At 47.7% G+C, this 24,823-nt stretch overlaps 1 protein-coding gene across 30 annotated transcripts in view; it reads left to right on the top strand.

Annotated features, from left to right (window-relative positions):
* TCF7L2 (transcription factor 7 like 2) overlaps positions 1-2,185 on the top strand; it is a 191,354-nt gene extending 189,169 nt beyond the window's left edge. For 22 of the 30 annotated variants that reach the window (XM_012772162.2, XM_012771989.2, XM_012771996.2 and 19 more), the window contains one exon: positions 19-2,185. In XM_012772162.2, coding sequence (XP_012627616.1) covers positions 19-98 — 80 coding nt within the window. In that variant the 3' untranslated portion in view covers positions 99-2,185. The remainder of the gene's footprint in view (positions 1-18) is intronic. The other 8 variants (XM_076009790.1, XM_076009787.1, XM_076009789.1 and 5 more) reach the window with 3 other exon arrangements.
* The last annotated feature ends 22,638 nt before the right edge of the window (positions 2,186-24,823 follow it).

Raw genomic sequence — 24,823 nt, 5'->3', positions numbered from 1 at the left:
CTCTCCCCCTGTTTCTAGGAGAAAAAAAAAGTGCGTTCGCTACATACAAGGTGAAGGGAGCTGCCTCAGCCCACCCTCTTCAGATGGAAGCTTACTAGACTCGCCTCCTCCCTCCCCCAACCTGCTAGGCTCCCCTCCCCGAGACGCCAAGTCACAGACTGAGCAGACCCAGCCTCTGTCGCTGACCCTGAAGCCCGACCCCCTGGCCCACCTGTCCCTGATGCCGCCGCCACCCGCCCTCCTGCTCGCCGAGGCCGCCCACGGCAAGGCCTCCGCGCTCTGCCCCAACGGCGCCCTGGACCTGCCCCCCGCCGCCCTGCCGCCGCCCCTGCCTTCGCCCCTGCCGCCCGCCGGCCCCTCCGGGCCCCTGGCGCAGCCGGCGACCTCTTCCTTACATTCCCACGGCCCCCTGGCCGCGCCCCAGCCCCAGCCGCTCTCCCTGGTCACCAAGTCGTTAGAGTAGCTAGCGTCGCCAGCCCCTGGCTCTGTGTCGTGTCTGTCCCGCTCTTCTTTCTTCGCGCCCTCCTCCCCGCCCGCCTTCGAAAGGTTTTGTTTTGTAACTCTCTTCATTTCGTGCCGCGTGGCTACATTAGTTGATGTTTATCGAGTTCATTGGTCAATATTTGACCCATTCTTATTTCAAGTTCTCCTTTTAAATATGTAGATGAGAGAAGAACCTCATGATTCTACCAAAATTTTTATCAACAGCTGTTTAAAGTCTTTGTAGCGTTTAAAAAATATATATATATACATAACTGTTATGTAGTTCGGATAGCTTAGTTTTAAAAGACTGATTAAAAAACAAAAAGGAAAAAAAAAAAGAAGAAGAAGAAGCAATTTTGAAGCAGCCCTCCAGAAGGAGTTGGTTCTGTATTATTTGTATTAAATACGAGCTTGCGAACCAATCATTTTACATCTGGTTTTTAAACCATAAGGGCACGAGGAATGCAGTGCCGTTACTTTTTTTTTTTCTGTGTGAAACAACTTTTATTGTGATGTTACTTGTTCTTGTTTAAATGTACAGAAACAAAGGGTTAAAATGTGTTAATATACCTTGTTCCATGGTGGTGTTCTTTTGGGGGGAGGGGGATGCTACTCCACAATTAATGGAATCACAAGCTGTCGGGCCAGTAGTATTTATTGCTTTAGAGATTGCTTGTTGTACCTGTATGTTGTCCCTTTTTAAATATGTTTTCCTTTTTCTTGAAACTGTATAAAGTTTTTTTCCCCCCTTAGCATAAGCATCTTATATATAACAACTCATTTGTACAAGGTTTTTAAGTTTATATATAAAATGTGTATATATATTTTTTGTTTCCCTTTTTGACTTTTTTTTTTTTTTTGCTGTATGAAACCCAGATGCCACCAAATGGACATTAATAGTTGCATTAAGGATCAGTAGCATTAACAAAAGTTGCTTTAAAAGCCATTATGTAAAACAAGACTTGAAAATTAGTGAGGGAATTTTAGCAACGCTGTACAAGCAGCAGCGAGAACCATCCTTGTTTCCCCTTTGAACTCCCAGTTGGATGCCCTGCGCCCTTAGGACATGGACTGACCGTGTGCAAAACTTTATGTGCCAAAATTCTCAGTGACTTTAGCTTTCTCCCTCTTTTTGATGCTGTAATTTTTGTTCATCATGTTTTGCTGTGATGTTACATAGGTAGATTTGTATGTAGTTTTAATGTCACCTATAACAAAATGTGTTTGGTAGCAGATTGTCCAGAAAGCATTTTAAATGAAGAGGTATAAACCCTTAAGGGCCAAAATTCTGTATATTAGATTACTCTTAAATGAAAAACCAGCTGCCACTTTTATGTACACATACGACATACAAGTAGGTAGCAAACTTTAAAAATAAAACAAACCTAGGCATGTTGATGTTGCAAAATGCTGTATAAAGCTGAAACCTGTTCATTCAGTGCCATTGTAGTTGACATGAAGCGATTGTAAAACTGTCTCCGATTTTTCTCTGGTTTATTAAAATGCTAACTATAACATTTTTTGTGAATACTTTGAATGTTTCCTAACAGTTGTGATGTTACTGTTCCGTTTTATGCTCTTATTCCAAGTTCATTTTTAATGGTTTGGAAGCCATTTTTGTAATGAATAAATGTTCATGCTGTACAGTATCTGTAGCATGCCGTTCTGGATTAATAAAAGCAACTTAGTATGTGCAGATAAAGGCTGGTTACTTGTGTCTGTGATTTGTATTTTATCTCTAGGGAAACTAGACCCTTATCAAGAGAAGCATTCCCCAAGTTGGAACTTAAGAACATGTGGTTAGTGTATGGGTGGTGGGTCGTGACTTAGATACTAAATAGTAGTCTTTTGAGTCCAGGAGGGGTTGATCCTCCTAACCTCACCCCCGATGCCCGTTTGGTGTACCTTGTTGTATCTGGTTCATATAATGTGTCATTTGCAATGACGATAACCAGTATAAAAGGAGTTCTTGGTATGTATCTTCCCCCTTAGTATTTAATGCTGCCATCACCAGTAGTTAATTTCTGGAAGCAAAGCACAGTTAGAGAGCAAGTATCACTTTTTTGGCTATAAAACAGTTACACTGATATATCCTACTCATCCTCTCACAGTATCAAGCAGAAAGGATTTAATTCTGGTTAATGAGACTTAGTTCACCAAGAGCGGACTTATGAAATCACATTGTTACCAGTTGATCAATGTGAAGGCATCCTAACTTCCTAAAAGTGACATACAGGGAGAGACACGAGGATGTCAAATTGAGCAATTAATGAGCAAGCAGCTTTTTAGACAATTGGATCAAAGTGATGCACTTAGAGTCGTGTATGGTGGAGTTTTGCCATATGTGGGACCCAAGAGTTTTTTCTACAGCTTGGCAAGAGTGCAAGTTCATCACCACTGAGGAGGGGCCCCAATAAAGATCATCCTCAGGTTTCCACTGAATTTCCTGTCTCTTGCTGACTAGGCGAATGGATGGATGCATTGCACCATTTATCTAGGGCATCTGCACCTTCAAAGGACGCTGATTTCAATGGGCATAGAAGCTGTTCGTGATGCTGTTGTTGTTTCTTAAGGTTACCACAGTGTCGCATCAAGGACTGTAAAGCCCCTCAGAAACTCTGCCTCGCCCAAGCTAGTTTTTGTTCTGTAAAACCTAGCATTTTGTTTTTGCTTTGCTTTGTATTCCCAGGGAGGAGTGTTTCTTCTGGTTGTCCTTCCTCATTTTATTTGGCACACTGGGCCCAGGGTGACCTTTGAAAACACACATAATAATATCCGTTATTTGTTGCAGACTGCCAGGCCGTTTATGTGCATTTTCTCATTTCATCCTGACGCTTCCACCTGAATGACTATTATTCTCCCCCACCACCGTCTGCTTTATTTTCCAAATGGATTTAGGAACTCAGAGTTTGAGTGTCATGTCCAAGGCCACACAGTCAAGAGATGGTGGGGCCAGGACTTAAATTCAGATCCGACTCCAAGCCCATGCTCTGCTGCCTCCCATATTAAAGACGACTTCCTCTTCCAAAGAGAAGTGATGGGACAATCTTTTGAAGGGTTTCCTTGTTTCCTCCACCTTCTCTGCCTCACACACCCACTCACTTTCCTTCTTAGCTGTGCTGCAGGGGTAAGCCACCGAAAAGTGTTTTTGCTCTTCCTGCCTGGAAAACTTCCCTTCATGCTTCAGGTCTCGGTGTAGACATCACTTTCTTTTGGGAGATGGTCCTGACCCCTCGAGGATGGATGCTGTCTCCCTCCTCTGTGCTCTCCTAGGCCTGTCTTCCCTCCTCTTTGGTCCACTAACCACCATTGTGTCAACGGGTGTTGCCTGCTCAGGCCCTCAACCTCAGCACCCTTGACATTCAGGCCAGATGATTCGTAGTCGTGGGGGCCCGTCCGTCCCCTGTTTATCAACATCCCTGGCCTCCATCCACTAGGTGCTATGAGCACCCTCCTCCTGCAAGTTGTGGCTACCAGAAATGTCATCAGACATTGTCAGATGTCTCCTGGGGGTGGAGGTGGGGGGAGCAAAATCACCCCCAGTTGCAAACCATTTCTCTAGAGAGCCCTCCACGAGGACAGGATTGTGACTTTCACGTTCACAGCTGTATACCAGGGTCCTGGTTCAGTGGCAGGCATATAGTGGGTGCTTAATACATATCTGTTGAAGGAAGGAAGGGATGAGGTTGGGCAACTCAACATCTAGATGGCGAGAAGTGGAAGAATGGGAACTTTCCATAAGGCTTCCAGATGTGTTCTCACAACTTCCAGGGTGGTGGTGACCTTAATTCGTTCTGCCAAGCTGGAGTATAGCTCAGTGCCCTTGTTACAGAGGCCAGAAAAAGGGCTGGAGGCAGCCCCTGCTGTCACCCAGCCTGAGTGCAGCTCTCTTCCTAAAATTCAAAATATGATCAGCTAGTTTACCTGCCCTACGGCACTTGGTTGATACTTTGAGGACCTTCTCTCCGCCGGGCTCGTGGTGGTCCCAGCTGTCCAAGTTCTCGTCTCCCAAATGCCAGGCCAAGCCTTTGCCCTTCAACCCTTCCTCTCTACATCTGTTTGATTTCTTCCTACCTCAGGAGTTTATTTTCACAGCGAGCATCTTCCTTCCAATTCCAGCCGTAAGAGTGGATCTGTGGATTTTTTGTTACTAAGAGATCCTGCAACAATCTCTAGGAAACCATAACTCAGGCCCTGAGCCCCATCATTGCTGGTCTCTGGTGGGACTTGGCCAAATGTTTGCATATTAGGAGGGTGTGTGTTTCCTGTGGTTGCTGTAATGAATCACCACAAACTTGGTGGCGTAAGACAATAGAAATTGATTCTCTAACAGCCTTACACAGGAATCTGCAGGGCCGTGGTGGCAGGGCCATGCTTCCTTCAGCTCCTGGGGGCTCCCGCAGCCCTCACATCCCTTGGATTGCAGCCATGTCGCTCCAGCCCCTGCCTCCATCTTCACATCGCCGTCTCTGTGGCTGTCCCAAAACTCACTCTGCCTCTCTCTTGTAAGGGCACAGGCGATGATCGTCTTTTGAGCCCAACTGGTTAATCCTGGATAAACCCCTTCTCTCTCGATCCGTAACTTAAAATCGCATCTTTTGCCATATAAAGTCATACAAGTTTTCAGATTAGGATATGGACACCTATTCTGGCGGGGGCACCGGTCAGCCGGCAACAGAAAGGATTTGCCAGTTCTGGGACCACTGCAGAGCCTTAGCACAGAGCCCTTTAGAGTGGGCAGTTGTTCCACGGTGGGTGGTGGTCTCGGACAGGCCCACGCGGAAAATGATGATTGTGGTAGACGGTTTTCCATCTCAGGTGTTAGAAGGCTCACTTTTTATTCTGATGATGTGGACTCATTTGCTCGCGGAAGGACCTTCCAGCCGGATGCAGGCTTTCCAGGAAGGAAGCAGCTGGGAGCAGCGGAGTGAATCTGGGCTCCGAGGATCCCACAGCCCACCTCGCTGTGTGTCCTTGGGTAATTCCTTCACCTCTCTGGGGCCCTGTTTCTTCAGCTAACGAGTGGTGGCAGTGGTATCAGGTTGACAGATTCTTAGGAGAGCCAAAATGCAGAGTGCCTGGAATGGTAAGTCATGGAGGTTATCATCCTAAAAGCTGAAGGCTAGTCCATTTGTTTTCTTTATTTCTCTGTGGGGTTCTGCTAGTCCAGCTCTTCACACCCAAGTGAGAGAATCACAGAAATCTGGATGTGCAGACATATCACACGGCCCAGGGACACTGGCTCATCCACAAGGCATTTCACCTGCAACTCAATGGCCCCATGCAAATGTCTTCCACTCTCTGGGGAGCCGCAGCCCTGGCTGGGGTGCTTTTTGCGGTATAGACATGTGGCATAGAAATGGGTTTTTAATTAAAGCCCTTTGGAAAGAAACTAAGGAGTAGCCTAAAAGTCTCTTGTGATCAGTGCCTGAGGCAATGCCACAACCAGAACTGGGGATCGCTGATGAACAGGGGCATAGATGGGACTTCCTAAAGGATTCCCACCTGGGCTTGGCCTCATCCTCTCTCATTCCAGGTGGGGTTCAGCGTTCTCAGGTGCGTGGCCATGCAGGGGCCTCTCGTGAATTCCGGCATGGGTCCGATAGGCAGCTTTGGTGAGTTCTGGCTCTGAAGCTGTTTTTGTTTTTATTTTTTTAAAGCTGGCATCTTGTGGGCGTACTTGGTGAGAACTGTGAGTACGCACACTCATTCATTCTTTCATTCACTCAGCCACTATTTCTTGGGCACCTGTTTGCACCAGGTACTGTTCTAGGTACTGACCCATAAGTCTGGATGAAGCCAGCTTGGTCTCTAGTTTTTCCTGAGTTCATCCCTTCACCATCTTTTAGGATAGGGCAGGCATCCTCAAACTATGGCCCGCGGGCCACATGTGAGTGTTTTTGCCCATTTGTCTTTTTACTTCAAAATAAGATATGTGCAGTGTGCATAGGAATTTGTTCACAGTTTTTTTAAAACTATAGTCCAGCCCTCCAATGGTCTGAGGGACAGTGAACTGGCCCCTGTTTAAAAAGTTTGAGGACCCCTGGGATAGGGTTTTTAAGGAAGAGGGGTGAACCAACATTCTTGAGTACTGTACAAGCTTGCCCCCCTAGAAAGTGGTTTTCTGCAAGGACAGTAACAAAAGGGTGTGCTAAAAACTAGACTTGCATTTCTCACTTAATCCTCATGGGGATAGAAATTGCTTGTATGTTCATTTTATAGATGTAGAAAGTGAGGCTTGGAGAAGTTACATGGTTTTCCCAAAGGCATGTATCTGGGAAGCAGGGAGCCTAAGATTCGAACTCAGGCATTCTGACTCAGGCATAACTGAATACCATGCTATATTGCTTATTATAAAGACACAGACCATCTGAGTAGCTAGAGGGAGGTGGAGTATGGAACTAATTTGATCCGTGGCCTTGCTAGAAGCTTTTACTATGGGACCGACGGGTGTTCTCTCTCTCCCTGTCTGTGTGCAGGAGGTCCCCACCTTATTCTGGTATTTATGTATGTAACAATAATAAAAACAGTTGATAATTATATTCACTGAGCCATTTTGGACTCAGCACCAGAAGTTACAGAGTCCTACAATTGAAAGAAAATTAGTAGTATATGTATCATATATTCTAATAGTGAATATACATATTACATAGTGTTTTTGAGATTGTAGGTTGCAGTCTATTGATAAGTGAAAAAATCAATTTTGTGGATCAGGCCAGTATTTTTAGAAAATAAAATTGAATGAAATAGAAAATAGAACCCATTGCTTTATATGTGTACTGTATTATATAAACTCTTTCTTACTGTGGTTAAAGTTTAAAAGCCAAGTTTAAACATTAATATTAGCTCTTATATATTTAATATATAAAATGCAGCATGCATGGTGTGTAAAATGCAGTTAACAGAATAAATTTTTATTGATGGGCACTTACACCAGTGTTTCCCAAAATGGGTTCCATAGAGCACTTGGTCCCACGGAGTCGTCTTGGTCAAGTCTTGGGTAACATTTCATACTATGCCTCCTCTTAGAGTTTCAGAATGCTCATTAACTTCTAAGGCTCTGTGAAAGTCTGCCACAAAAAATCCTCTTTCACTCTACCTGCAACATTTGCCAAGTGTAATTGACCATAGAAAACTTTTTTAAGAGGGTAATGCTTATTAATTTCTTTCCAAATTAATGTTCCTTGGAGTACATCTTTGGAAATGTAATGCTTACATGTACGTTAGCTCTCTTAATTTTTTAACAACTCTATGTTGTAGTTTTATTCCCAATTTGTAGGTGAGGAAACTGAGGCTTAAGTTAAATATTAATAGTTGCCACTTACTAAGCATTAATTATATGCCAGGTGTATTTGTCAGCTATGTCTGCAGCAGTGCTGTGTAACACACTATCCCAAAACTCAGTGGCTTACAAGAGCAAGTTTTTCTTTTTCTTGCCATTAGGTCTGTGAGTCAGCTGTGACTCTCATGGGATCGGCTGAGCTTGGCTTTGCGCTAACTCGAGTTCAGATCTGTTTGACACGTCTCTTTTCCTGAGACTAGTGACTACCCAGGGCATGTTCCTATAATTATGGCAGAAACATATGAGCTGTCTTAAGCACTCAGTCTGAAACTGGCACATTGTCAATTTCTAACTACATTCCATTGGCCAAAACATATGGCCCAGCCACACATCCGCAAGATAGGAAAGTATACTCTGCCTGTATTCGAAGGAAAAACAAAACTTGCCTTGTTCCTTTGCCTTTAAATGGCAAAGAGCATGGTCGTATAATTCTATAATAGGAATAACTGGGCGCAAAAAAGTCATACAATCTACCAAGGATCGCACTAATCACTTTTTAAATCTTAATCTCATTTAATCCTTACAATTCTGTGAGGTAGATATAAGTATTGCCCTCATTGTACACCCAAGTAAACTGAGGTTTAGTGATTTCAATTCTCTTGCACGGGGAAGAGCCTCTAATAGAATATTGACTAGGAGTGGAGATACAGCTTTCTTGTCTTTTTTCTGAACTCAGAGAAAATCACTCACTATTTCACTATTAAGCAATAGTGTTAGCTGTGTGTTTTTGTAGATACCTGTTATCAAGTCAAGAAAATTCCTTTCTAGTTTTAGTTTGCTGAAAGTATTTATCACAAACTGATTTAAAGAGTGAAAAGGCCAGCTGCAGCTAGGAGATAATGTTTGTAACACATTTCTCTGACAAAGGACTAGTATCCAGAAGTAAAAAGAATTCCTAAAAATATCAAAAGAAAAGAGCTTAACCAATTGAAAAAGTCAAAAAGCAAAACAAAACCCAAAACAGGACAAAGTAACTCACGAAAAGGGATACGCCATGTTTAACTTCAGTAGATGATCATGGCAGCTTTATTCATAATGGCCCCAAACTGGACATGAGCTAGCTGTCCATCGACAGTAGATTGGATGAGTAAATCGTGCTTGTCATGCAATAGATGAGCACTTCTTGTCCAATGCCCTCAGGATTCCTCTGGATTTTTCTCATAGATTATATATGCTCCATTGCACCAAAATGCTGAATGTGGTATTGGATGGGTGAGAGAAGCAAAAGTTCTCTAAGTTGTGTGTGTCATACAGGGCAGGTAATAAAACACTGTAGCCATGACTGCCATATGCTCTAAGCATCGGTCCCCAACCTTTTTGGCGACAGGGACCGGTTTCATGGAAGACAATTTTTCCATGGTGGGGGGAGGGGGTGTGTGACCAACCTCTGCAGCCAGGTCCCTAACAGGCCATGGACCGGTACCAGTCTGCAGACCAGGGGCCGGGGACCCCAGGTCTAGAGAGTGGGCCCTGAGGAGGGAGTCACCATGGCTAAGGGCTGACATGAAACAAACCTTTAAAAAAATTTTTAATGTTCCCTATTCACTTGATTTATGGAATGATGAAGAATTCAGGTTAAGCAATGCTAACTTCCTCTGGATCCTAGAGGTAGTGCTGGTTGCTACTTAAAATAAAACAAAACAAGCTAAGTGGTGCCCACCCCCTCACCCATATTCCTGTTAGCTTTATGATACCAAGTATGGCAGGAAATTCACCGTGAAAAATGTAGATGGAGTGGGGCTTTCTGGAATGGCCTCTAAGAATAAATAATCATAAAACAGATTGAATTCCTATTAATAACTGTTTCAGATAACACTCTGCTAGAAAGTGCCCTGGGGTCTCTATTTGCCTCATGAGGCAAAAGGGTTGAGGGAGGATAGAGATGGGAAGTCTCAGGCATGTCAGTGAAATTAGAGCTTGCTTTTGGTGTCAGGATGTGGTGGCAACTCACCCAGTTCCTGGGGCTCCTTGTTTAGTCCCCTTACCCCTGGGCCTTCCCAAGATCCTTCTGAGTAGGAATTCCGGGAGGGCTTCCTGGGAAAAGCAGCTGTTCTCAACAGAGTGGAACTGCCTAGTCTCTAAGACCTAGAAAGAAGGAGCAGAGGACACTGAGGCCCAGAGAAGGGGCTCCAAGAGTGTCTTGCCTGAAGCCACACAGCTGGGTGTGGGCAGGGTCGAGGCTAGATGCCATGATTCCCTGCAATCTGGACCAGGGATCTTTCTCGTAACTACCTGCTGCCTTGAATTCTCTACTGGCTTGCTTTGATGTGGGGAATTTTAACCCAGCTGCCAGCTCTAAGACGTGTTCCCAGTCCTGGGTGAGTATCCGGGTTTGGGGCCTCCAGTGCAATGGGGGACTTGAGTGTGAAGCTCCTGGAAACCCAGCAGCCACCCGTGAGCAGTGCTTTTGTTGTACCATTTCCCGTACTAGGCTCCCAGGCATCGGGAGCAGCATGCATTATTTTATTTGTCCTTTACCCAAATACTATGATGTAAGTCTTCCTATTTCCATTGTCATGGGAAGGAGCAAAGTGACATGTTCAGCCAAAAAGTGGCAAATCTGGGATTAAGACTAGGCCTAGGACTACAGAGCCAGTTTTTATCACTCACCTGTGATTAAGAATCTTAAGAAGAAACTGAGTCCTCAGATTCCTCCGAGTCTTGGGAGATGCCATCAGGGCTAGTCTAGACTAGGATATTTATCCACTTGGTTAGAGCAGGGCTGTCCCATCGGGAAGCTAATGTCCTGTGGCTGCCACACCCTGGGGTAGGCCAGCTGCCTGGCTGAGAGGGCCTGGGCGCTTCCCCTCCCCTTGGTTCCAGGAGCGGCGGCCTCGCCCTGCAGCCGAGCTAGGGTGGGCAGTGGGGTGAGAGCACCGACCCAGGCCAGCCCCTGTTACCATCCCCATAGCCGCCCTGAGGCCAGGTAGGTCCAGGGTGGAGAGCCTGGCATTGCATTTGGGGGTGGGGGTGTCGACTGTGGTAAGACTCTCTCGATGCCTCCAAGGCTGGTGTCGGGCACCAGAGGCTCGGCCTTTGGAGCGACAGGCGGCCCTCTGCAAGGCTGCCTCTGTTTTCCCTGGGAAGGGGCTCTGCCCATTGCACGCATCCTCCTACCCGGCCCTCCCCCTCGCCCCCTCCACCTTATATAATGGCACATTATACAACATCTCAAAGCAGGTGGTATTTTTAAAGACAGCAAGTGAGCATTTTTTTGGCCTAAATTTGGGAATGAAACAGATGGATTTTTAAGACTCTGGGCTTTTCCTATGAATAGTAACCGTTGTTCTCCTCTGCTTTTAAACACCAGTTTCAAGACCACCTCCAGCAACCAATCAGCACTCTGTTATTTAATTATAACAAAATTCTTAGCCCTGTCTGCTGCTGCTCGGACAAGTGGGGGGCACTGGATCAATTTCTGGAGCCAGGCAGACTTGCCAACAACAATTTTCCTTTTCCCAGAGGGCCTCGGAGGCCTGGAGCAGGTTCCAAGCCCTCCTCTCCAGCCTGCTCAGCGCGGGCTCCCTGACAGCGGGTTTGAAAAGGGTTATAGAGAGGCAGATAAAGGCTGAGCTTGTTGGAGCCTTCCCTGACAGGGCCGACCCCCACGCCAGTGAGCTCATGCCTGCCTCATTACGGCTGGTGCCAGATTTTTTCCATTAACAGGTAATTGAGTAGAAACTAAAATAAGCGAAGTTTGTTTCATCCCTTGGATTTTCTTGCTGGGGTTTGAAAGAAAAACACTTTAGCATCGTTAGTGGAGGAGTGTCCTTGAAAACGTATTTATGTTTTCCAAGTGATTTGTCGCTTGCTAGGTGTAATTAGCCGCACCGTTCCCCGGGCCTCTCCTTTCTTGTTTTTATTCGTTAAGGTCCACAGTGTTCAGAGAAGAGGAGCTGGTTTCCTGGGCCCCTCGCCACCTGACACCCCGTTTTTGAGAGTGGATGGGTTAAGTACGTTCAGAGCAGACAGCTGAGTTTTCCCCCTCCTGGCTTGCTCGCTCAAGCACACACACACCTGGAGCATCACCAGGCGGAGCCATGATGGCACAGCCCCCGCCTGCTACCCACAATGCCCTGCTCTCGCCCGCCGCCTGGGGTTCCTGCTTCCCCTCGCTCCATCCAGGTAGATGCGGAGGGAGAGGGAGGTTTTGCCTCACTGTATCTCTTGCCAGCTTCCTTTGTATCTGCCCCAGCCCCAGTTCTGATTTCACAACTTGCCCTACTGGGAGCAGATGTTGAGGGCTGGTGGCGCCTGTCACTTCAGTCTCGTGAAGATTCCCTGTCACCGCCCAGCCTCAAGTTCCCCATTAAGTCCACAGTTTCATATGAGAGTGTGTGTGTGTGTGTGTGTGTGCGTGTGTGTGCGTGTGTGTGCGTGTGTGTGTGTAAAGAGAGAGACGTGGGGTAGGTGTGGGGGACATGGTCTCCACACGGAGGAGTTTTCGTTTCACCTGGAGCACCAGAGAATCATGCCCTTGTTTCAGTCATGAGCCCCTTTGATATCCTGATAAGTGCTAAAAGAAAGTGTATCTGCTTGAATACAGACGCGCACTCTGTGTGCTTTCAGTAGTTCATGAGCCCCACGGTAAGCATCGCTACACTAGACACGCAGGGCAAATGAAGCGATGTCATTGAAGCAAATTTTTGTCCAGAAGTATTCACCCCTTCGCACGCCTGATGAAAAAGTCTTTCTGAGGGAAATAAGCAGCCTCCAGAAATATGTGCCTTTCTGGTGAGCAAACTTAGTTCGCGGGACTGCATGCATGTGGTCTTCCACCAACAGCAGTAAGTCGTGAGGAATACTTGTCCATCCCTGCTTTGTGCCAGCGCCCTAACGGCAAGGATGGCTGTGGTAGGTAAGGTCCCTGCCCACCTGGAGCTGACATTCCAATGGGGACAGCAACAAAAAGGCCAGTGAGGTTTCAGTAGGTGCCTCAGGGAGGTCAGCTAGGCATCCACCTCCAGGGAAGGAAGGCTTCTCAAGGAGATGCTAATCTCCCCGAGGCCTGGACATGAAGAGTTCTACGTCTGCTCAAATTTAGTGTCCTGAAGCCAGGCCCCTTAGACCCTCATGTCCCTGTGCTAAGGGCTTTGAGCACATCTCATTGTATCCTCACAGCCTCCCAAAGCTCTGGTGGAGACCCCATTTTACAGATGTGGACACTGAGGCCTCGTGCAACCTGCCTGGAGCATGGGACTAGAGGAACTGGAGCTGGAGCCAGGCCTCCCTGATCCCCAAGACTGTGTTCTTCCTTTTTTTAAAAAATAGCTTTATTGAAGTATAATTTAGATAACAGAAAACAAACTCACTTGGTTGAAATGTACAATTCAATGACTTTTAGGAAATCTACAGAATTGTGCAACCGTCACCACAATTCAAGTATAGAACATTTTCATCACCCCGAAAAGGTCCCTGTCGCTGGGTTGCAGCCACTCCCTGTTCCCACGCCCAGCCCTAGGCAACCACCGATCTGCTTTCTTTCTCCGTACGTTTGTCTCTTTGCACATCTCGTATACATGGAATCATACAAAGTGGTCTTTTATTGAGTGTGGCTTCTTTTACTGAGCAGTTTCTTAACCTTTTTTTTTTTTCATTATTATCCACTCTTCCCCCAAGGAGAAAAATTAAATTTAACTTAAATTCTCTCAAAAACAAATTAAATACCAAGAAACATCATTTTGTTGAGTGGGGCTGAGCTTTGGAGGACCACAGACTATTATAATAGCTAAGGTTTGTCCCTAAGAACCAATATTCTTCCCCTTTGGGGAGAAATCACCCCCTTGGGAATACCTTTGAGGTCGGTCTATGTTGTCGTAGGTGTTAGCAGTGCTTTCCTTTTGATTCTGGACAGTGGATTCGCTTGTATGGATTCGCTGCCTTTGTCCATTCACCAGTTAGTGGACATTTGGGTTGTTTTCACCTTGGCTATTGAAGACCCTGCTCACAACGCTGAATCATGCAGCCCGCTGCCCATTGGAGGAAGAGCTCTTTGGCATCTTGGCACTCCTCCTGGAGGATGGACTCAAGCGCAGTGACTCAGTTTCCTCATCTGTAGACTGGAAGTGATAATCCTAAAGCCACGGGGCTACCATGACAATTACGTGAAATAACATATCTGCCCTCTGTCTTGTAGATAACAAGAGCTCAGCATGTGTCCAGGGTCCTCCCCACCCACTCACCCTTTGTGTGGGGATCAGTTTCCCCTTTGAAATTTGCCCCACTGTGTTCCAACCCACGTCTCCATGGGTGATGTCATGTCTCACATTGTTATTTTCTCCTTTTTTTCCTGGTGTTATTCAGGTCAAACCCAACATGGTCTCTGAACTGGAATCTCAAGTATCTCCCTCCTTTGGCACTTGTCTTCTGGACTCTGTGATTGACACATTTCCAGGGGCCAGTTGATTTTATCTGCTGCTAAAACACCAGGTCTCCTGTAGGGGGAGGAGGTTCATGTGGATGCTGTAGGAAAAAGAGCACTGGATGGAGAGTCCAGAGACTGTACTCTAGACCCAGCTGGGCTGAGCGGCCGGGGCTGAACCCCAGATGTGTTTTGAATGAACAGCTCCTTTCCGTAAGAGGCATCCTCCTTACATATGCCGGCCTCACAAAATTATAAAGGGTAAATGCGACATGAACTTTGAAAGTGCCTTGTGGATGGCAGGGCCCATGGGAAAAGAAAGACTGTGCTGTATCCCCGTTGTTGTGTGGGGCCTGCCCTGGGATGCTTTCCGTGGGGGTGGGAGGTATGTACATCCACAGAGCCCCTGGGCAGTGCCCAAGATCTCAGGCTCCTATGTCCCCTTAAGATCTGAAATAATTCAAAGCAGGTGTTGAGTCCAGGATGTCAGGGCAGGAGGGAAACTCTAGAACTGGCCCAGGAGGAGGGGACTCCTGGGAGGGGACTTCTGGGAGGGCGGGGGGATGCCCAGTCAAGGGGGAGGGCAGTCAGCCTCTTTGCACCCTCTGGTTTTCATCCCAGTCTGGCCTCCCTGTCCTCACCTCCCGCCTCCCTCCCCGCCATTTTGCTGTTTCCAGTGACCAGACCTGGGTGATAGGGAACCAGCTGGAGACCGTTGGTTCTAAAAGGCTAGCTTCCTGGGAACCAACTGAGCACAGAGCCAAAGAGAGAGAACTCTGGACTCAGACTGCCTGAGTTTGACCCTGAGCTGCGTGGCTTCCCGGCTGAGCAGTTGGGCCGAGTTAAGGAACTTCTCCAAGCCTTGGTTTTCTGTAAGCTATAAGATGGGTCTAACACCACCTACTTCTGGGAGGCTCAGATGAGATCACAGTGCTTAGGCCAGAGGTTGACATTTCAGGCCTGTTCCATAACCATTAGCTGTTATTACTGTTTCTGTTGCCTTGTGTTCTCTGGGGCAGGAGCGAGAAGGACCCCAGCCAAAGGCAGTCTTCTGGGAGGGAGGAGGCAGCTGCCTGCTGATGTGTTTGGAAGACCACCAGACTCCAATTTGCAGATCACTCCCCAGGCCTGAGACCCCCTATGAGGTTCATTCAGTGTGGCTCTCAATGCCTTTCAGCCTCTCCGGACCCCCATTCAGAGGCAGATACCCCAAGAGAGGGCTTCCCCGACCTTCTCAGATGAGTCCAGAGAGGGAGGCTGTGGGAGGGCACAGGTGGGCCCAAAGGGAGGTGGGGCCTCAGAGCCAGGAACTTGTCCCTTCTGAGTCCCATTCCTGAGCCCAGCATTGGCCTTCAAGGTCAACCATTTGGCCTTGAATTATCCTCATTAAAGGGAAACATTGAACCAGATTGTTCATAAAAGATCTTAGAGTTGGAAATGATTTTTTTCCCTTGCTACAACATTTTTGTTTAAAGAGAGAGAAAAGAAAGAAATAAGATGAATGAATGAATGAATGAATCCATGCATGAATCCAGGGTCAAGGAGCTGAGAGTTTGAGCTTCTCATATTTTCATACAGTTTGTCTTCAAAGCAACTTACCACTTATCTCTTCTTTTGTCACCATGATCACTTGTTTCAGAGAGAAAGTGACTTGGTCCAGTGACCGGTGTTGGGTCACAGCATCTCGCAGCCAGTGCACTGATAAGTATTTAGCTATTAGCGCTTCAGGGGGGAAAGCCTTGATTCGTAGCATTTGCCAATTTCGGTGCTATAAATACTCCGCCATGGTTAATTCCAAGCTCTCATTGTGACATCACTGTATGTGTGATCAGGAAGAAATATACCATATTAACAACATTTCTACCATATAGATACCATAGACGTACGTAACCTCAAGAGCACAGACAATAGTAAAATAATTAGGAAGTGATGCGTTTTGAATATTTATTGCCTTTGTTGTATTTATTTGATTGCAAGTTCATATGACTTAATTTTTACAAATTAGCTTGCAACATGCTGAAAATTTAACAACTGGCTCTCAGGAGCCAGTATGAGCTGGATCTAGCATAACTATTGTCCCCAACCCATGGGCTTCTGGGAGCCCAGGGAGATTCTTCAAACCAACTCTGACGCTGTCCCTCCGCCAGTGTCTGGAGCGTGCCAGGTACAGGGCAGCCACCCTGCGCGCCCAGCTGACGGCTCTTAGAGCCCGCAGGGTGAGTGGGAAGAAACTCGTCTACAAACTCCTCCTCTTCCAGGCACTGCTTCCTCCAAGGAAGTTGGGCTTGTCCTATCTGCGTCTGGACTGCTTCAGAAAGAACATTAGAAGATACTCAACCTTCAGCCCATGTACTACTTGAGAAAATTCTAGCAACTCTCACAAACGGAGGGTCATGTGAAAGGAAATGTACTTAGGGACCCGGAGAAATCAGAGAGGGGTGTCCCCCTTTGCTCCAGGATGCTGAAGAGAAGTTCCGGGGGCCGAATCTCTCCCCCGACGGCCTGTCCGGGCAGCAGGGTGCAGTGGGCACCCTCCTGGCAGACAGGAGGCGAGGTCAGGGCTGGGCCCCACGGGGTCTGGGGCTGCCTGGCCCCCCGCGAGCGATGGCCGGCCGGCGGGGAGCCGCTGCTTTCAGCTGCCTCTCCCTGCCTGGCCCAGGCACGACTCCCCTGGGCCTGGGCTTGCCCCGGGGGGCCGAGGGACCATTGTCCCCGGAGAAAGCCACACGGGCTGAATGAGCAGCGTCTGCTTTCTGAAGGAGCTGCTCTGCTGCCCCCAGACTGCCTGGCTCCCGGCCCCCGGCCATTGTGGACGGACAAAGCGGACACACACAACAATCCCACGACAATCTCCTCTCGGCCCTTTCTTCTTTATTGCTGTTATTATTACCGTTCAAACCCCAGCTCCGTGGGCTCATTAGCTCCGGCGAGGCCTCTGGCCAAAGTGCGTGGGGGCCACCTCTTCCCCCCCCCCCATACACCCCGGCCCCCATAGGCCCGGCCTCACCGCTGTCTCTTTGACAAAATACATAAAACCAATACTGATCGGTTAACATACATGACATCTTTAAACTTTAATCCGTTTTCCCTCTCTCGACGCGGCGGGCCGGCCTCTGTAGAGGTGTCTGCCCATTGTTCCCTGTCAAAGCCTTCTTGAGTGGGTTTCCCACTGAGTCACTTTTGTGTGAGTCGAATCAAGATTATAGGTAGCGGAGAAGAAAAAGCAGAGAAGAGAAGGTTAACCCCTCATTTTAGACTTTAAGAAAAATCTGCCAGCAGGTGCCAGTTGGAGTGGGTAACGCACATGAAAGACCAAGTCCAGGCTGGGTCGCCTGGGTCACAAGAGGAGTTTTTCAGGGAGAAGCACACAAAACACGCATTGTCGTGGTTGCACACAGAGACATAAATTTAGGAACATGTTCACCCTTCGCCTGAACATAGTTAGCTCTGATAATGAGGAACAATGAGCCGGAACGAAGCCACCCGGATTGAGGCTCGAGAGCGTTGACACTCGCTCGTTCTCCCATGAACGTGGCTTCCCTCCTCTTCCTCCTCTCCTCTCTCTCCCAGTGCCAAACGACCCTCCGCCACTCACCACGGTCCTCCCACCCCACTGTGGGCGGCATGGTGGAAAGGACACGGGTCCAACAGGAGGCAGCTCTCCCAAATTGGAGAAGAACCCTTTCTGGCATGTGAAGTCCCTGTGGAGAAGGTTCGATACAGGATGCTCCTTCCATAACGGGCAAGGTGTGCGGCTGTGCACCCTCGTTCTCGGGGTGGCAGTGGGAAAGTCGAGATGGGAGGAGGCAGAGAGGACAACTAGCCAAACAGAAGAGCCTGGCTCTGGAATCGGACTGCCTGGCTTCCGTCCTGGCGCTGCCATTGTTAGCGTTGTGGGATTTTGGTAAATTGCTTCATTTCTAAGTGTCTCCCTTTCTTCTTTTATTGGATGGGGTGACACCACCTCACAGGCTTGACAGTAAGGTGTCATGTCTGTAAACTGCATAGCACATTATAAGTACTCAATAAGTGTTGAATATTATTATTATCACGGGGCAAATGAACCAATCCCCTGAGATGAAAGAAAGCAGTTGATTAGATTTTGAAGACCTAAAAGCTGCAAGTTCTATGATTCTTATTTAATTTTCCCATTTTAACCTTGAGGTGGGTGCAGTGACCCCCTTCTCACAGAGAAGGAAACTGGGGTCCAGGAAGAGTGGATGCATATCCAAGGTAACACAGCAAATAGTGACAGATGGAGGAAAAGGACCAGGTCCTCCAACTTCAGAGGATGGGACTCTGTGCAATTCTCAAGCACAACACAGCAACCTGGAGCAGTTACGCATGGCAGTATTTTCAGACAACTTAGAAATACTTGTAGCAACAGGAATTGAAAGAAAAATGACTTGGAGACTATCCTTCAGTTAGTTAAAAAAAAAAAAAAAAAAAGCCAACTCTCCATAACCTACCATTTTCTAACTATCCTGATGAGTCCAGATCTTTTTGTAAACAGGCTCAGACCAGATGGTCTCCAGGGAAACTAGGATTGTGATTTAGCACGGTTGTTTAAAATCCGGGTTTGACTCTTAACTCTGCCACTTCCTGGCTGGTTGCCTTTGGGCAAGTTACATCTGCTTGGACTTATGGGTTTTTTCTCCATTAAAAAAAAAAATTAAGGTTTAATTTGCGTATAGTAATATTTACCCTTTTTAGTATACAGTTCTGCAAGTTTTGGCAAATATGCAGTGGTGGAAACAACACCACAGTCACTTCTGCCTGGTTATAGTTAATCCCCTCCCCTCACCAACTCCCAGCCCCTGGCAGCCGCTGATCTGTTTTCTGTCCTTATAGTTTTTCCTTTGTGAGGATGTCATATCCGTAGAGTCATATGGTATGTGGCCTTTTCATTCCAGTTTTCTTTCACTTAGCCTGATGCATTTGAAATTCATCCATGTTTTTATGTGTCAGTAGTGTGTTCCTTTTTATTGCTGAGAGTAATATTCTGTGATATTGATGATCTAGTTTGTTTATTCATTCCTCAGCTGAGGGACATTTGGGTTGTCTCCAGGTTGCGGTGATTGTGAATACAGCCACTATACACATTCCATATGGGTTTCATTTCACTTACCTAGATACTGAGGATTGGGCTTGCTGGATCATAGATTGTGTTTGACTTTATGAGAAACTGCCAAATGGTTTTCCAAAGAGGCTGTATGCACCACTGTGTGTTCCCACCAGCAGCATATGAGAGTTCCAGTTGCTCTGCATCCTCGTCAGCATTTGATGTTATCAATTTTTAAAATTTTAGGCATTCTAATAGGTGTGTGAACCTTGCTTTTTAATCTATAAAGTGGAGACTGTAACTGAGCCTGTATGGTATTCCCGCGCAAGTTAGTTGGCATGTCCACGTGAAGCACTGTGCTCGGTGCCTGGCATGCAAGGAAGGTTTGCTCAATGTGGCTGCATTATTTATTATGCTGTCAAAGCCCAACATTCCTGCACATGATGGATATGGTACATTATGCTTCTCGAGGTCCCTTTTTCTGCATGAAAACATCAGTCTGTATTGGTCTAGATTGCTGCAGGACTCTGTGAAGAGGCCACTTTGTGTGTCTGTTTTAAAACCAGGCTCTGTTTTGTCTCCCCGGCTTTCTGCAAAGGGACTGAGCAGTGGCTGCTGGCACCGGGCCAGGCGGGTCCCAGGGACCTCTGAGGCCAGGCTTTGGTGAGCGGGCTGTCTGGGTGCGCTCTCCTGCCACGGCCCGAGGCCTGGGGGTTTTTCTTGGCCTCCTCCCACCTTGCTGTTGGGCCTGCCTGCCTCTCCTGCCAGCACGGAGCTCCCGGCCAGAGACAGGGGGGCACCACACACACAGCTCCCTATTAAACATAGTTTACCCAAAACAAGCAACATGGCTAAATGAATCAATCTCTTGGGTGATTTGGCCTCGGCGTTCTCATGGAGGGAAACAAACTATACAGACGTTCTTTCAAAGCGCAGCTGAGCCATTGGCCTAATCACAGTGGTCACCACTGGAGGCTGGAACTGGTGACATGCATTCCCCTTCTTGACAGCAGCCCCATGGAGCTGTGTTCATGCTCCACATAGCCTGCCATTCAGCAGAAGCCCAGGTTCCCGGGTCTCTGGGCATCCCGGCCGCAGACCCAAAGATGTGACATGACAGGCTTAAATAATCCAGGCAGCAATCCTGAAGAAATATGGGTGGACCCAAGACATAGGAGGCTGGCCAGGGCATTGAGCACTGTGCCTACATACTGCAAACGGCAGGGTAGAGAGAAGGGGTGACTGGCCCAGAGATACCAGGCAGTGAGCTCAAAGAAGTCAAGTGTCAAGAACAAGGAATACAGGTGACAGGTCCAAAGTAGGGTCACATGGTGCGGCTTATACGATGTTTCTGCATGAATTAGAAAAAGTTGTCTCCTTTGGGGAAACATAGCCCTGTGGGGGCTCTGTTCTCAGGACAGAGCATCCCTGCAACAGGACACTTCCTGGACAAACCTCATGGCAGCCCCAGGTCCAAGGCCCGTACCCTCTCCTGTCACTCCTCTGGGTTTCTTTCTAAGTGGCTTTCCATGGCCATCAACCACACCCCATCTATAAGTCATGCTCTGAGCAGGCCCTCCCTGGGTCACTGGGATTGTCTTAGAGGCCACCACCTCATGGCGGTGAGAGAAGAAGGCCCAACAGGAAGAGAGCTGGAGCTCCGTGAACTCTGCCAAAGCAAAGCCCAGACCTGGAGGACCCTTGGCGTGGGGAGGGAGAGGCTGAGCCTGAGTCGTGTTGGCACAGGGAGGGCTGTCTGGAGGGCACCATCTCAGGCCTCCTTGTTTGTCTCAGGAAGAACTAAAAGCTAGGGAGGGGAAGGGCCACACTGCCATTTAGCTCCACGATGCAAGGAGAGCAGGAGGACCAGCCTGTATGATTGATCAGAGAAGTGGGTGTGGTGCCTCTGCACACAGCTCATCCACGCTTCCTTTACCAACCAGGAGGAAGTGGGATAGATCTAGGAAGTTTTGGAGTTTAGCAGGGAAGCAAAATTATAGAGGATAGGTAACTTGCTCCTCTTTTATGTGAGCTTCTGGAACCCACGCTCTCTTAGTTTTCCTCCTTCCTCTCCAGTGATCCTTCTTGGTCTCTTTGCTGACTGCCTCCTCCTCTTTTGTAAACCTCCCAATATTGGAGTGTGGGGAGCTCTTTCCTGAACTATTTCCTCTGCCTATACACTCTGTCTCTCTCTAGATTGTCTCCTCCCGACCCATAATGCTAAATGTCACTGTCTTAGTCAATTCAGGCTGCCGTAACAAATTTTCAGAGGCTGGGTGGCTTAAGCAACAAATAATTCTCAGAATTCTGGAGGCTGGCAGGTCCAAGATCAGGGCACTGGAAGATTTGGTATCTGGTGAAGTCCCTCTTACTGGTTTGCAAATAGTAGTCTTCTTGTATCCTCATGTGGCAGAGAGCTGAAAGAGAGAAAGCAAGCTCTCCTGTCTTTTTATAAGGGCACCGATTCTATTCAGAAGTGCTCTATGCTCATGAATGTAATTAGGTCCTGCCTCCAAATACCATCACTTTGGGGGTTATGGTTTCAACATGTAAATGTTGGGAGGGAAACAAACATTCATCTCATAGCATTTATTCATTGAACATTCTCTCTCTCCAGGAAATTTAACCTAGACCCAAAACATTCAATGTCACCTAAGGCAGATGATCTCCAATTAATGCATGCCCATCACCTAGCTCCTCCAGAATTTCAGTCTTGTGTTGGCTAATCGTGAAATGACACTTCCCTTTAGAGATCCAATAGCATCTAGAAATTATCAGGGCCTAATAAATCTTGATCATCAGTTCTAAGCCTTCTCCTCTGCCTCCCCGCCACCCCATAGTCAAGAGCACTCCCATCTTCCTGGTTTCCTTGATCCCCTTTCACTCACCCTCACCCCCCATGTCCAACCCATGAACACTTTCTACCAATGCTACTTCCTAAACATGAGCAAGTCCAAACAATTCCTCTTTCCAACACTGATCCGTCTGCTAGTCTCTATCATAACTGTCAGCATGATTATCTTGGTTTAAGCTGGCATCTCCCGCTGCTTGGACTAGCACAGTAGCTTCCTATCTGGTCTCTCCACTTCTACACTTGTCCCCACTCCTCCATTCCATCTTCACATGGTGGGCAGGCTAATCTTTTGAAAACATGAATTATGTCACATCATTTCCAGCCCAAAACCCTCTGATGGACTTCCACCCCACTCGACTAAAATAGGACATGCCTGTCATGTCACATCTTTGGGTCCACAAAGCTCTGCACAAACTGGCCCTCACCTACCTCTCTGGCCTTACCTTGAACATGCTCCCCTTTGCCCACTGCGTCCCCTCACATTGACCTCTCTGCTCTAACCTCCCCATCCGGGGGCCCTTGCACCAGCTGTCTCTGTCCTGAAGCACTGTGCCCACTCAATTCACAAGGCTGGCTCCATTTTTTTTTTTTTTTTTGGTCATTTCCTCTCAGTCCTGTCCCTAGAGAGTCCTTCTCCAGCTATCCAATCTAAAGTACCCACAAGGTTGAGCTCTATCACATAAGCCTATTTTAATTTCTGTGTATCACTCATCGCTCTCTGTTTTTCTCATTGCTTATTATTTCCTGTTCTTTCCAATAGAATGCAAACTCCCTGAGAACCAAAACTTGTCTTCTTCCCCGCTGATGCCCAGCACTTGGCAGAGGGCCTGGCCTGTGGAAGGTGTTTGACAAACATTTGTTGCACATGTGGATAATTGAATGAATGGAATGAGTGAACACTGGACTTGTAGACAGAGGACCTGGTCCCTGTCCTTTAGCTCTGTGTCCCTGAGAAATATCTACTTATTAATGTAATCAATGCACATTTTCCACCCCCCCTACTCTAAGAGAGGCTGACGTAAGAAGTGGTCCCTGCCATTGGGGAACTCATGGGCCTGGTGATAGACAACTGTGGACCCAGGGCAGAGCGGCCCATTTTCTAGCCCAGAGGAAGAGATTTCTAAGTTGAGACTCAAAAGATAAGGAGGTGTGGCAAGAGTGGCCCAGAGAAGGGCAGAGGAAGTGCAAAGTCCTCAAGATGAGAGAGAGAAAGCAGGGACTATTTCCGGAATGGAGAGGAATTGTCAACGGCTAGAGCCAGACAGCAGAAAGAAAGAAGGAAGAAAAGAGAGAGATGGAAGGAAGGAAGGAAGGAAGGAAGGAAGAAAGGAGAAGGCAAAGCAGAAGGATAAGATTTGAACTTTGTGTTCAGGATCCTTTTCTTAGGACACAGGGATGGAGGGAGTGGTCTTGCTGATGTTCGTGGCCTTCTCTTGTCCTAGTTCTTAGGCCCTGGTCACTTGGACAGTCCCCTTTTCGTTGTCCCCTGTGCCTAGTGATAGCAATGGAGGACATCCAGGTTGGCTTCAGGCTACTGTAATACCCCTCCCTCCCCACCCCAGACAGCCTTTATAGTTCAGTGGGCTCGTGGAACTCTCACCATAACCTCCGTTTACAGGTGGGGAAACCAAGACCCAGAGCCAGAGGGACATGCCGGGAGCTGCAGAGCTGGGACGAGAAGTGGCTTTTGTCCTCTGGCCTGAGTTCTCCATGCACCACCACAGCCCCTTCTCTCCTGAGACGTGTTTTGGGGGCAGACTCTTTGCCTTACCCAGGGAGCATGTTCTGGGGGGCCTGAAAGGCCTGACCTGGCACCTTCCGGGGGCCTCCTGCCATGCTCCCTCGACTCCAAGAGCCTTCTGCAAGCCACTGGTGCCGCGGATGGCGCCAGGCCAAGCTGACGGCATCTGTTCTGACTTAAAGTGTTTATTTGGAGAGTCAAGTGGAGTTGAGCTGCATGTTTCTTGGCAGAGCGGGGCTGGCGCTGGACTTGGCCTGTGCTGGTGCCTGCCTCCGTGAGAGGGCCCTGTCCGCACTGAGAGGGTCTCGTCAGCCCTGGAGGAGGTGGCTGCCCCGTTTCCCCCTGAGTCCCCGGTGAAGGGTGTTATATTCATGACATGCCATTGAGGGATGTGGGATAAAGGGAGCCAGAGATGGGCAGTTCCACTTCCGGCTCTTTCCAAATCACTGTGCATCACTGGGCAAATATCTCTGTGTCTCTGGGCCTCCTGTGCCCTAAGGAGACAATGCTGCCTGCCTCCCAGGGTGAGTCACTGAGAGATTTCTGTGAAGTTGGGGGGACGCAACTTGTTGGCCAACCAGAGGCGTTACAGGGATGGGTCAAGTGGTGTGTGGGGCAGCCTGGATGTTCCATGACCCGTGCCTCAGTGTTCTGAACTAACCCACTGAAATTTGAGTCAGCAAGAACACAAGGCAGCTGTGCTATTCTCAGCCATAAGATCCCCCGTGTGAGCCTTTAATATTAATAACGATTTCAATAGCTAGTATTGTTAGGGGCCCCAGTGCCAGGCACTGTGTTTTTTATCTTGTGTAACCCATATAACCAGACCCAGGGATCAGAATATTATTCATGTGTTCCAGGTAAGGAAATGGATTTCAGAGAAGTTTAGGAACATAACCCATGCTTTTCAGTGGTACATCTGGGCTTTGAACTCAGATCTGTCTGATTCCAAAGCCTGTGTTCTCTAAAAAAGCAAGTGT

This window comes from Microcebus murinus, chromosome 14 (assembly GCF_040939455.1).
Source record: "Microcebus murinus isolate Inina chromosome 14, M.murinus_Inina_mat1.0, whole genome shotgun sequence".
NCBI classification, from domain to species: Eukaryota; Metazoa; Chordata; class Mammalia; order Primates; family Cheirogaleidae; genus Microcebus; species Microcebus murinus.
This window is presented reverse-complemented; position numbering and strand designations above follow the sequence as displayed.